Below are 14,496 nucleotides of genomic sequence, written 5' to 3'. Positions count from 1 at the left end.
TCACCACGACCAAGTGGGATTTATCCCTGGGCTGCAAGGTTGGTACAACATCTGCAAATCAATCAATGTGATACAATATATTAATAAAAGAAAGGACAAGAATCATATGATCCTCTCAACAGATGCAGAAAAAGCATTTGACAAAGTACAGCATCCTTTCTTGATCAAAACTCTTCAGAGTATAGGTATAGAGGGTACATACCTCAATATCATAAAAGCCATCTATGAAAAACGTACAGCGAATATCATTCTCAATGGGGAAAAACTGAGAGCTTTCCCCCTAAACGCGGCAGGGATGTCCACTCTCACCACTGCTATTCAACATAGTATTGGAAGTCCTAGCCACAGCAATCAGACAACAAAAAGAAATAAAAGGGGGGACGCCTGGGTGGCTCAGTCGGTTAAGCGTCTGCCTTCAGCTCAGGTCATGATCCCAGGGTCCTGGGATCGAGTCCCGCATCGGGCTCCCTGCTCCGCGGGGAGCCTGCTTCTCCCTCTGTCTCTGCCTCTCTCTCTCTCTCTCTCTCTCATGAATAAATAAATAAAAAATCTTTAAAAAAAAAAAAAAAAGAAATAAAAGGGATCCGAATTGGCAAAGAAGTCAAACTCTCACTCTTCGCAGATGATATGATACTTTATGTGGAAAACCCAAAAGACTCCACCCCAAAACTGCTAGAACTCATAGAGGAATTCAGTAAAGTGGCAGGATATAAAATCAATGCACAGAAGTCAGTGGCATTCCTATACACCAACAACAAGACAGAAGAAAGAGAAATGAAGGAGTCGATCCCATTTACAATTGCACCCAAAACCATATGATACCTAGGAATAAATCTAACCAAAGAGACAAAGGATCTGTACTCAGATATACTCATGAAAGAAATTGAGGAAGACACAAAGAAATGGAAAACGTTCCATGCTCATGGATTGAAAGAACAAATATTGTGAAGATGTCAATGCTACCTAGAGCAATCTACATATTCAATGCAATCCCCACCAAAATACCATCAATTTTTTTCAAAGAAATGGAACAAATAATCGTAAAATTTGTATGGAACCAGAAAAGACCCCAGATAGCCAGAGGAATGTTGAAAAAGAAAAGCAAAGCTGGCGGCATCACAATTCTGGACTTCAAGCTCTATTATAAAGCTGTAATCATCAAGACAGTGTGGTATTGGCTCAAAAACAGACACATAGATCAGTGGAACAGAATAGAGAGCCCAGAAATGGACCCTCAACTCTATGGTCAACTCATCTTCAACAAAGCAGGAAAGAATGTCCAATGGAAAAAAGAGAGTCTCTTCAACAAATGGTGTTGGGAAAATTGGACAGCCACATGCAGAAGAATGAAACTGGACCATTTCCTTACACCACACACAAAAATAGACTCCAAATGGTTGAAAGGCCTCAATGTGAGACAGGAGTCCATCAAAATCCTAAAGGAGAACACAGGCAGCAACCTCTTCGACCTCAGCCACAGCAACTTCTTCCTAGAAACATCACCAAAGGCAAGGGAAGCAAGGGCAAAAATGAACTATTGGGACCTCATCAAGATAAAAAGCTTTTGTACAGCAAAAGAAACAGTCAACAAAACCAAAAGACAACTGACAGAATGGGAGAAGATATTTGCAAATGACATATCAGATAAAGGGCTAGTATCCAAAATCTATAAAGAACTTCTTAAACTCAAGACCCAAAGAACAAATGATCCAATCAAGAAATGGGCAGAAGACATGAATGGACATTTTTCCAAAGAAGACATCCAAATGGCCAACAGACACATGAAAAAGTGCTCAACATCGCTCGGGATCAGGGAAATCCAAATCAAAACCTCAATGAGATACCACCTCACACCAGTCAGAATGGCTAAAATTAACAAGTCAGGAAATGACAGATGTTGGCAGGGATGCGGAGAAAGGGGAACCCTCCTATGGTGTTGGTGGGAATGCAAGCTGGTGCAGCCACCCTGGAAAACAGTATGGAGGTTCCTCAAAAAGTTGAGAATAGAGCTACCCTACGACCCAGCAATTGCACTACTGGGTATTTACCCCAAAGATACAAATGTAGGGATCCGAAGGGGTACGTGCACCCCGATGTTTATAGCAGCAATGTCCACAACAGCCAAACTATGGAAAGAGCCAAGATGTCCGTCGACAGATGAATGGATAAAGAAGGTGTGGTATATATATACAATGGAATATTATGCAGCCATCAAAAGGAATGAAATCTTGCCATTTGCAATGACGTGGATGGAACTGGAGGGTATTATGCTGAGCGAAATAAGTCAATCAGAGAAAGACAGGTATCATATGACCTCACTGATATGAGGAATTCTTAATCTCAGGAAACAAACTGAGGGTTGCTGGAGTGGTGGGGGGTGGGAGGGATGGGGTGGCTGGGTGATAGACATTGGGGAGGGTATGTGCTATGGTGAGCAGTGTGAATTGTGTAAGACTGTTGAACCACAGACCTGTACCTCTGAAACAAATAATACATTATATGTTAAAAAAAAAAAAAAAGAAGATAGCAGGAAAGGAAAAATGAAGGGAGGGAAATCGGAGGGGGAGATGAACCATGAGAGACTACGGACTCTGAGAAACAAACTGAGGGTTCTAGAGGGGAGGGGGGTTGGGGGATTGGTGAGCCTGGTGATGGGTATTAAAGAGGGCATGTACTGCATGGAGCACTGGGTGTTATACGCAAACAATGAATCATGGAACACTACATCAAAAACTAATGATGTAATGTATGGTGATTAACATAACATAATAATAAAAAAAACTAATGATGTAATGTATGGTATTTAACATAACATAATAAAATAAAAATAAATAACATTAAAAAAATAATAAATAAAATAAAACTGTCCTCAAGGAACACTGATGAATTAGACTCTGATATAAGATGACTGGTTCTACTTAAGGTCATAAGTCAAATGCAACTTACCTTAGCAGGTTTGGAGCCCAAACAATTGCGAGGTTTTTTGCATGCATATTTGTGATGGAACAATAGTCAGCTAGAAGAGACAAGTGTCTCATCAGGAACTCGAGCGTTCTGGAAAATGCAATATAACATATTAATGAAAAGAAACAGTATGTAGCAGAATACAGCATAAAGCCCTTCTAATTAATTTTTAAGATTTCAATGGAAAAATAGAAAAGAAAACCATACAAACTCCAACAAAATTTCTTATTGCTTCTTAGGTTTGAATATTATTACCCCAGAAATGTCAGGAGAATATTATGAATTCTACATTCTATATACAGTAATCACATCTATAGAACTCTAAGGAAAAAAGGTCTAAGGTAGATGCCGTAAGAAATTAACATTTCTGACAGGACTTGTTCTAAGAAAATGGCCTTAGTTTTTAAAAATCTTTAGGACTATTTGCTCCTGGCTGTCAGACATCTAGTTTCAAAGACACCAATGAAGTAAATCCTCCATAAAAGCTAGTTTCTAGACAAATGATATCATGAAGTTATGTTATTCTACTTGCAGCAGACACACTAACAGGAGGGGATTTAAACTTTTCTTTTATAAAAGAAAACAGTATTTCACAGGCCTAAAAGGTAAAAAGAAAAATTGCAGTGGGCACCAAGGGGAGAGAATAGTTGAGCAACTATATGTGTATATATATATACATATACACACACATACATATATATGGAGAGAGAGGGGGGTGGATATTAAATAACAGGGCAGAACATTTTTGGAAAAGAAAGCATGAGCAGCTTAAATGCAAGTTATGAGAGAGAAACACAAAGAGGTATTACCTAGCAGCTCCTACATCTCTCTAAGTGTCCCTACCTACCTGTATAGGGATTGAAACTATTAAGGACAATGTATAGGAGACAGAAATTTAAGACTGTTATCTGAAACAGTAATGAAAGTAAAATAGTGGTCAGCATATGAGCCTCAAAGACCAAGATGAGCCCAACGTGAATCTGAGAAGAAAATGCAGACAGCAGCTAGAAGCACTGCTCAAGAGGCTTTCTACAGGGATCTCATCGAGTTCCCACAACAGCCCTACCTGCACAGTGCTACCACTCCCCACTTTACAGAGGAGAAAGCCAAGGTGTGCTCAGGTTACTCTCAAATCAAGGGCAGCCTGGCTCCACGGTCTCCCTTTCAACAGCATCTACTGCAGCTGAGTACAAATGGTACATCTTGGTCCCTCCCATACATACTTAAGTAGGAAAGGCAGACAGACAGACAGACAGAAGTGAGGCTGGTCTGGAGACAATGTAAAGTTGGGGAGCTTGAGAAATGTGTTCAGAAAATGTATAAAATTATATTATTTTGAGTGGGGGGTATATGAAGGAAGGGAAATATTTAAGTACCTCAGAAGAAATGCAAATCAAACCACCAAAGATAGCATTTTATTCACATATCTAATTGTAAAAATGTTTTTATATAAAAGCTCGTGGAGAATTTTAGTCAGAGTCCCATGAAATGAGCATTTTCATATTCAGCAGAGTACAAACTGCATAAATCTTCAAGGAATACAATTTGGAAATTGCTGTATATTGAGAAAAAACTTTAGTACCTTTTGATTTCTAAGGATTCCACTTTCAGGTTTTCAAACAAACAAACAAACAAAAAATCTAGATTCCCAAAAAGATTCATGTAAATGGATGGTCCTCACAGTAATGTTCAAAACTGAGAGAGAGGGTGCCTGGGTGGCTCAGTTGGTTAAGCGACTGCCTTCCGCTCAGGTCATGATCCTGGAGTCCCGGGATCGAGTCCCGCATTGAGTCCCGCATCGGGCTCCCTGCTCGGCGGGGAGTCTGCTTCTCCCTCTGACCCTCCCCCCTCTCATGTGCTTGCTCTCTCTCATTCTCTCAAATAAATAAATAAAATCTTTAAAAAAAAAAAAAACTGAGAGAGAAAAAACCCACCATAGAATGCAGACTAGTACAGCCACTGTGGAAAACAGTATGGAGGTTCCTCAAAAAGTTAAAAATAGAACTACCTTACAGTCCAATAATGAAACTACTGAGTATTCACCCAAAAATACAAAAACACTAATTCAAAGGGATACATGCACCCCTATGTTTATTACAGCATTATTTACCATAGCCAAATTACAGAAGCAGCCCAAGTGTCCAACAATGGATGAATGGATAAAGAAGAGCTGGTATATACATACACTGGAATATTATTCATCCATAAAAAGAATGAACTCTTGCCATTTGCAACAATATGGGTGGAGCTAAAGAGTAAAAGCCTAGGTGAAATAAGTCAGAGAAAGACAAATAATATATGATTTCCCTCATATGTGGAATTTAAGAAACAAAACAAACAAGCAAATTAGGGAAAAGGTTAAATAACATATAGCCCATTCACATAAGAGAACACTATTAAAAATCATGTTTTTTCAAGAACATTTAAGGAACTAGGAAATGTGAATATTAAAATCTTAAAAAGTCTGGATGGAAAGAGATATATTAAAGGAGATTAACACTCAAATTATGTAGAAGAAGCTAGAATATAAAAACACATTATATAGCAGGAGATATATCACAAGGAATTACATATAATATAGGGTAGGAGATATGTGTATAGTAAACAATATATATAAAACATCTGGGCATACACTGTAGGTAATATATTAGGAACACAGAAGATAATATTAGGATATACATATTATATGTGTGTACGTGTGTGTGTGTGTGTATATATGTATACACACACATCAGCAAGCTACAAAGTATATGTTGAACAAAATATGTAAAATGTATATGCAATATATATTATTGAACACTTACTATGTGCAAGGTTCTATTCTGAGACTACAGTGATAAATGACAAAATTCATGACCTCAAGGAGCTTGTGTTTTAAAGGGATTATACATAAAGTAGGCAATACTATATATATCCATATAAATATAGATATATATAGAGAGAGAGAACATATAGTAGGATATACAATATATAATACACAGCAGGTATAAGTATACAATGTTCAACAGGGAAGATTAAATAGATAAATAGTAAAGAAGCTACATATGCAATTAGTAAGGGAAATGACTATATACATAATATAGTAGAAAAGTTATATGTATCAATATACATTGTAAGCTTACTGAAAGCCAATGTTTATGAAAGGTTATTTTAATTCATAATGAAGTTAAATGCTATCAATACTTTATTTAAACATGATTAAAAATAGTATTTTTTTGCGTCTATAGGAGATACATATGTATGTGAGTATATATGCACACACATTTATACATACACACTATAGATAAAACAAAAAAGTAAATGCATAAGTATACATAATAATAGTAGGGGTAATTAACTCATAAATAGCACTTATATAACAGGCCTTGTTCTAAGTGCTATTCCTTTAATATTCATAATAATCCTAATAGAAAAGTACCAGTATTCTCTAATTCACAAACAATGAAACTGAGCCCAAGAGGCAAAGGAACTTGCCCAAGGTCACAAGGTCATATAGCTAATACAGGCAATTTGGCTCCAAAGTCCCTACATTATAATGCCTATAATACATAGACATTATATATAGTAGGTAACATAAATGTACTATACAACAGGGGATAAATATATAAGAGATATAAATAAAACATGTTGGGAGATTTATTTATATAAAATATAAAATATATAGGAGACATATGTACTTCACCATAAGAGAAATATATACATACATGATATATATACACACATACTCTCCATTATATATATATAAATACACACACACACACATGCATATACACTCTCTCCATATATATCTCTTCTTACTGACGTCCTCTTAATTCACCCACAATATTAACCAATACTCTCGATTCCCTCTGTAAAATGTACTGATTGGTGTCTAAGGCACTCTAAGTATGTTTGCCTATAGGTTTCTCTCCCTAAACCATTTTGACTAAATATAATTTAAATTTTAAGCAGGTTTACCTAAAGCCAATTTTAAGTGTTTCTCTGTTTATGCAAGATTATTTTAATTCACAATGAAGTTAAGTGCTATTACACTTACAAAATATGACTTTTAAAAAAAGAATTTGTTTCTTGCTCCTATGAAATCTGTTGAATATTTTGCAGTCTTGATAAAGGTGAGGTGCCAAATGAGGAAGGAACAAATACTGTGACAAACAGAATAATTTAAAACAAAACCTATAATTACCAGTAATATTCTCATAGAGAGAAGAGATTATATCCATGAGATAAGAGAAGGATGCTATAAAGTAGGAGCATTCAGAGGAACAAGAAAGGGAGTTCTTGGAAATCATTTTCTTTTAAACCAAGAAATGGCCTGGAGGAAATCCATACATGGAAACTGACAAAGAGAAGGTAAGAAATGAAAGAGTTGGTTCAAGAACTACAATAAATCCAGTAAGAGAACAGAGAAAAGAGCTGGGGTTTAAGTTGCAATGAGAACCATCGAGGAAATAATAACAAGAAAAATGGAAGTTCCCTGATGGAAAAGGCCCACCAAGTGCCCAAAGCAAAGAAAAAGAACCCACTCCAAGACAAGTCAATGTGAAAACTGAACACTAGGTATGTTCTAAGTGTAAAAGCATCCAGAAAGGATACAGACAAAACAAAATACATCATATTAAGAACTGGCAGACTAGAATCAGATATCACTGTGGCATTTTTGCTTAGAAGACAATGGTGTGATATTACCAAAATTATGGGGAAAAAAAATTTACATACTAAAATTCTATAGTTATCAATCAAATGCAAGAGTAGAATAAGAGCATTTCTATATCAATGTCTCAAAACATTTACCTCCCTTATAGCTTTCCTCAAGAAGCTACCAAAGATGTCTACTACAAAGCAGGGAGTACACACAAGGGAGGTGACGGCAAGAGATCCCAAAAAGAAGGATCCAACTCGTGAAGGAGGCAATGAAGAGAATTTCCAAAATGAGGGGGAAGAGTTGAAAGTGTTGTAGATCTAGAGAGCAATCAGCCTGGACTGAGGGACTGAGTAGTGGGATAAAAGGCTCCAGGAGGGATGTTTTCATGGGACAAAAAAAAGAAAGACAGAAAGCTTGTCTGAGAAGTCTGAACACACTGGGAGAACATATGTAGTCAGTCCTGTGAGAGAGTTTCAGGGATAAACTAGTGACGAACAGAAACTTAGCAAGCCAAAAATGGGCAAATGCTCCACAAACACACACAAAGTTCTCCCAGAAAGGAAAGAGAAGTCTAGTATATATTATGTGCAGTTGTAAATCACAGTTACAAAGTTATTACAATATAGACAGTGAATACTAATTTAATTCCAAATGCTGACGTAACCAGACTATGAAGATGAGAGAAGGGGAAACGTGTGTTTGTGTGGTACTGGGGCGGGTGGGTAAAGAAAGCTAAATTTCATTTACTTAAAAGGAAGGTAAAAATAACATCTAAAAATAAAAAATAAAAAACATAAGTATGTTATTCAGAAACAGAAGCTGAGGAGAAATCAGAAAGGGGAGCTATGAGGCAGGAAACTTACTTTTCACTAGCAACTATGCAGACCATTTGACTTTTTAAAATGATGTACATATATGTTATATTGGTCTTTTTTTCTTAATTTAGAGAAGAAAGATATATTTACATGGTACCTCTTGTTAAAACTACCAAGTCAAGAAGTCTTGGCTTAATTCTAACCATCTGTCTTGCTATGCTTTATATTAAAAAAAAATACTAAGGACCAGACTCATTGGCACATTGGATCTCATTTTAACATCAAAAAAAAAAAAAATCCTCTTAAGAAGGTATTATTAGTATTCTTTTCACAGATACGGAGATTAATGTTTGGAGAGGTCACGAAGGAAGTGATGAAGTTGCAAATTCAAACTCAGATCTATCAAAGCTAATATTCGTTATACTGCACTAGGTTTCTTTTTCTGTAACTTAAGGAAAAGTCTTTTTCCTCCTTAAAATATTCTCCAATAACTGTGTGTTATCAGATTTGTCTCCTCAGCCTTCTTTTTCAGGGTTGAATACCTGAATTTCTTGAGCTTCCTTCACAAAAGCTTTTTGTGTTGTATTTTTTTCACTCTTCATTGGGTTCTTAAGAACTTCTTTAAATTCCCCACATTCCTCTTAAGACAGGACCCATTAATGACACAATGAGGCAATGCTAAGTTACCTTCTGGCTCTTGATCATCATGATTTATAGCTATAGTGTGGACTTTAAAAAAAATGCCTATTTTTTAAAATTTATTTTAATTTTTTATTGGTATGTTAATCACCGTACATTGCATCATTAGTTTTTGAGAAAGACATGTATCATATGACCTCACTGATATGAGGAATTCTTAATCTCAGGAAACAAACTGAGGGTTGCTGCAGTGGGGGGTGGGGTGGGAGGGATGGGGTGGCTGGGTGATAGACACTGGGGAGGGTATGTGCTATGGTGAGCGCTGTGAATTGTGCAAGACTGTTGAATCACAGATCTGTACCTCTGAAACAAATAATGCAATATATGTTAAGAAAAAAAAAAGAAGATAGCAGGAGGGGAAGAATGAAGGGGGGAAAATCGGAGGGGGAGACGAACCATGAGAGACGATGGACTCTGAAAAACAAACTGAGGGTTCTAGTGGGGAGGGGGGTGGGAGAATGGGTTAGCCTGGTGATGGGTATTAAAGAGGGCATGTTCTGCATGGAGCACTGGGTGTTATGTACAAACAATGAATCATGGAAAATGCTGATTTTTAATGTTGATTAAAACTTTTAGGGGTGCCTTGCTGGCTCAGTCAGAAGAGTGTCTGACGCTTGATCTCAGGATTATAGGTTCAAGCCCCACACTGGATGTAGATATTAGTTAACTAAATTAAAAAAGAATTTTAGTGTTGATTTAGCGCCAAATATATGCTGTTTTATTTTTTATTTTTTTAAATTTTATTATGTTATGTTAGTCACCATACAATACATCAGTTTTTGATGCAGTGATCCATGATTCATTGTTTTTGTATAACACCCAGTGCTCCATGCAGTACATGCCCTCCTTAATACCCATCACTGGGCTAACCCATCCCCCCACCCTCCTCCCCTCTAGAACCCTCAGTTTGTTTCTCAGAGTCCACAGTCTCTCATGGTTCATCTTTCCCTCCGATTCCCCCCCCCTTCATTTTTCCCTTCCTTCTCCTAATGTCCTCCATGCTATTCCTTATGTTCCACAAATAAGTAAAACTATATGATAATTGACTTTCTCTGCTTGACTTATTTCACTTAGCATAATCTCCATCCATGTTGATGTAAAAGTTGGGCATTCATCCTTTCTGATGGCTGAGTAATATTCCATTGTATATAAGGACCATATCTCCTTTATCCATTCATCTGTTGAAGGGCATCTCGGCTCTTTCCACCGTTTGGCTATTGTGGACATTGCTGCTATGAACATTGGGGTGCATATGGCCCTTCTTTTCACTACATCTGTGTCTTTGGGGTAAATACCCACGAGTGCAATTGCTGGGTCATAGGGTAGCTCTATTTTTAATTTTCTGAGGCACCTCCACACTGTTTTCCAAAGTGGCTGTACCAACTTGCATTCCCACCAACAGTGTAAGAGGGTTCCCCTTTCTCCACAACCTCTTCAACATTTGTTCTTTCTTGCCTTGTCAATTTTTGCCATTCTAACTGGTGTAAGGTGGTATTGGAGTGTGGTTTTGATTTGAATTTCCCTGATGGCTAATGATGATGAACATTTTTTCATGTGTCTGTTAGCCATTTGTATGTCTTCTTTGGAGAAGTGTCTGTTCATGTCTTCTGCCCATTTTTTGACTTGATTATTTGTTTTTTGGGTGTTGAGCTTGAGAAGTTTTTTATAGATCATGGATACCAGCCCTTTATCTGTAATGTCATTTGCAAATATAATATATATATGAACAATGCCATTTTGAAAAAGAAAGCACTAAATTATTTGTGTATTACTAAAACATCTACTGCATTTAATTTTTTTTCAGTAACTGAAATTTTAAAATTTTACCTTTTGCTTTTTTGCATATCATCATCTATGATTTATACTGTTTTCTTTCTCTCACTAAATGGCAGTCATCTTCAATTTTATTTTGGTCTTCTCAGATATGAGCAAAAATATTTCTGAGAGTCCAAACTAACATACAAATTAAACTGAGTCTTAAAAAGTAGCAACAACAACAAAACCAATGAATAAGAACAAAACCTTAAAAACACCCAAAAAACAGGTTTATTGATCATCTGAGGGTCTCCTGAGGAAGAATTCTGAGATACCTGTTAGATTTTGTGGTTGTATGTAGTTTGGATACCTTTTGAAAAAGAAAAGAGGGTTGGAAAAAAAGGAATCAAGGAAACTGGAATCCAGTACTGTGTCCACATGTTGGACTCAAGCAATCACAAGTCAATATTCATACTTGTGATCATGCATCCCAGTATTTCTCAGTGGCTCAAAAGACAAAGAAAACAACAAAACAGGTTGAATCAACTATTCATTTGTTCATTTATTCATTCATTAACTCAACATTTACTAAGTGCCTATCGAATGCCAAGCACTGTGCCAGGCCTTGGGATACAATGACAAATAAACGTAACGCCTGAACAAATGGAAGTTTATATAGAACTCCATGGAAATTTAGTTAGAAACCTAAAGAAAAAAACCACTCTTCACATCAACTGACTTGTACTTTTGGGTGATATCTTACAACACGTGACTTACCTGTAGTGTGGAGGGGGGAGTTGCTGGATGACATCGTGAATTTTTATCAGCCTTTCTTCATCTGTTGCTGCTGAAACAGCATCCTGCAACAATCATAATGTGAAATAAACCAGTAGGCTTTGTTGGTAAAAATGAAAGTTCTTCACTTACAATTCAGTTTTCACTCTACTCTTTGATGCTGAATGACAATGAAACACAGAGTATCAAGAAAGTAAACTTTGTTTCCATACTATGCGGACATTGAAATCTATTAAAAGATAACTTTTTAAAACTTTATGGTAACCAATATTAAAGGTGATAAGATTAGTGGATCAAAGTCAGAAACTAAAAGAAAGAAAATGTGAAAACAGTGAAGACTATGGACTAGCTAGCAACAACTGCTTTTTTCTTGTCTTTAAAGGAGATATTTTAGTCACAGAACTATTTCTTATATGACCAAACCAAATCTTTACATGTTTTGCCTAAAATCACAGCAAAACTCCAAAGAGAATTTGATTAAAAGTGACCTTACTCACAGAAAATTTCTCATACAGCTGGTAGGTAAGCAGAGGGTTTGGGAGCTCTCGAAAATATAGCTTACAGAGGGAGCCCACGGAATGGATGTCTTGAACATACGGTTCTTTTGTCAAGTCGGGGACATGTTCAGAGTCAAATTCATGGCTAACAAAGACAAACGAGAGACAAAACAAAATTATTTTATTGAAGAAAAAGGAAATATATGACTTAAAACAGAAAGCAAAGTTAATGTTTTAGTCAAATGATTGTATTTTATCTAAGTTATAGATGGACTTCAGCAGTAACTGGATGTCTGTTCATAAGACAAATGTTTTTCTAAGTGGAAATTACGGGCATAGCTCTAATATTAAAATGGACAACGATCTCTGAAATGCATATGGATGAGCAGTTCTTAACACACAGATCTGAAAACAGAACTCCTAATTCTAATGGTTTGAATATCCAGTATTTTGGCAATTCTGCAAACTAGGGCTGAAGGGCAGCTGGTCCATGAGCAACTCTGTACAGAAATCCCTCAGGTACAAGAAGTATAGTTCAGGAATACTTTACTGAAGAAAGGTAAAGGAGCCAGAAATAATATAAAGCAATTTCTAGCTAACCAAATTTTAATAGCCAGCAAAATCATAGTGTAAAGTGAGTGAAATGAAAGTTGTGCTTAGAATACTAAGGCAGGTTAGGCTCATTCTCCAGGAGGTTAATTAATATTAATCTACAGGTATGGGACTACTTATCAACCTAGAGGATTAGTATATGTGGACAATGTGAATATGAGATCTGCTGCAGCTGAAACTAAAGACTGACAACTGTCTTTAGCACAAGAATCAATTTAAGTATTTTCCAAACATGTATTCCTGAAAATAGAGATGAGCTCTATGGCCAATTAGAATACTAAAATCTGCATGGAATAAGGGCAATTACTAGGCACCACAGTGAAAAATAAAGGATAACAACATATTAAGAATAGACTAGAATCTGAGAGATTAAGCAAAAATAAAATTTCTATTGCTCATATAAAGGAGACCACTATTTTTGTCTCTGAGAAGGGGAGAGGATGTAGAATACATAGCACATACACACTTGAGCATACGCTACAGCACTGGGGCTAAAGGAGATTAGAAGAAGTGTCACCACAGAAATGCAAACAATTATGAGAGAATATTATGAAAAACTATGCCAAAAATTTGGACAATCTGGAAGAAATGGATAAATTCCTGGAAGCATATAAACTACCAAAACTGAAACAGGAAGAAACAGAGAACTTGAACAGACCGATAACCAGGGAAGAAATCGAATCAGTAACCAAAAATCTCCCAACAAAATCCAGGACCAGATGGCTTCAAGGGTAAATTCTACCAACATTTAAGGAAGAGTTAATACTTACTCTTCTCAAACTGTTCCAAAAAACAGAAAAGGAAGGAAAACTTCCAAACTCATTCTATGGGGCCAGCATTACCCTGATTCTAAAACCAGATAAAGAATCCACTAAAAAAGAGAACTACAGGCCAATATCCCTGATGAACATAGGAGAAAAAATTCTCAATAAAACACTAGTAAAATGAATCCGACAGGACATTTACCAAAATCATTCACCCTGATCAAGTGGGATTTATTCATGGGTTGCAAGGGTGGTTCAACAGAACGTTTCACTTGTTGATTTTAATTAAGAACTAAGGAATACTTCTATTATAGTGTAAATTTTCATCTCTCATTGTCTTCATGGATTCAAACTTTGAAATTTGCTAAAATCTTCAAATACTGCAATGAGGCAAAATACAAGTACTGAAGAGGTTAGGGGGACATGGTTTTCTGATACAACAGATGAAGAAATGGCATTCAGGGAAACATTTACAGAGAACACAATGGATATTATCTCCTACTTTATCTAAACTGTATTACTGAAAATCATGGTTATCAATGTGACTTATTTTTGAAATTGTTTCATGTTAATAAATTATAATAGGAATGAAAAAGAAAATGCCAAATAAGGTTTTACCGTAGTCTCTGGATATTAGAGGCAACGCCAGAGAGACGATATATTCCATCCACAATGCCATATCTCTCAATGAATGCTGTACAGCTCTGAAGAACCTGGGGCACTAAAGAGAATTTTTAAAGACATGGTTAAACCAGGAGTATTCCACCACAACAAAGTCACAAAAAAAATGAGAATGTCTTAGTTTTCACAAGCAAAATAAATTCTGGTAAATTAAAATTATAAGGGGCAGAGATTAATCTACTATAAAAAGTGATGAGGACATATTTAACTTATTTTCACATCTAAACTAGACAACTGGGGGCGCCTGGGTGGCTCAGTCATTAAGCATCTGC

The 14,496-nt window shown here is 36.3% G+C and overlaps 1 protein-coding gene across 4 annotated transcripts in view; it reads right to left on the bottom strand.

Annotated features, from left to right (window-relative positions):
- Window positions 1-14,496, bottom strand: part of ARHGAP32 (Rho GTPase activating protein 32) — a 314,482-nt gene that overhangs the window by 18,412 nt on the left and 281,574 nt on the right. For all 4 annotated transcript variants that reach the window (XM_064577227.1, XM_064577229.1, XM_064577230.1 and 1 more), the window contains 4 exons: window positions 14,162-14,264; window positions 12,168-12,312; window positions 11,653-11,735; window positions 2,947-3,054 (listed from right to left, as the gene is read on the bottom strand). In XM_064577227.1, coding sequence (XP_064433297.1) covers window positions 2,947-3,054; window positions 11,653-11,735; window positions 12,168-12,312; window positions 14,162-14,264 — 439 coding nt within the window. The remainder of the gene's footprint in view (window positions 1-2,946; window positions 3,055-11,652; window positions 11,736-12,167; window positions 12,313-14,161; window positions 14,265-14,496) is intronic.

The sequence above is a fragment of the Mirounga angustirostris genome, unplaced genomic scaffold, assembly GCF_029215605.1.
Source record: "Mirounga angustirostris isolate CCGP_5_RB_7025 unplaced genomic scaffold, mMirAng1.0.hap1 SCAF_13, whole genome shotgun sequence".
Lineage (NCBI taxonomy): Eukaryota > Metazoa > Chordata > Mammalia > Carnivora > Phocidae > Mirounga > Mirounga angustirostris.
The sequence above is the reverse complement of the archived record's forward strand: the minus strand, read 5'-3'. Positions and strand labels throughout refer to the sequence as shown.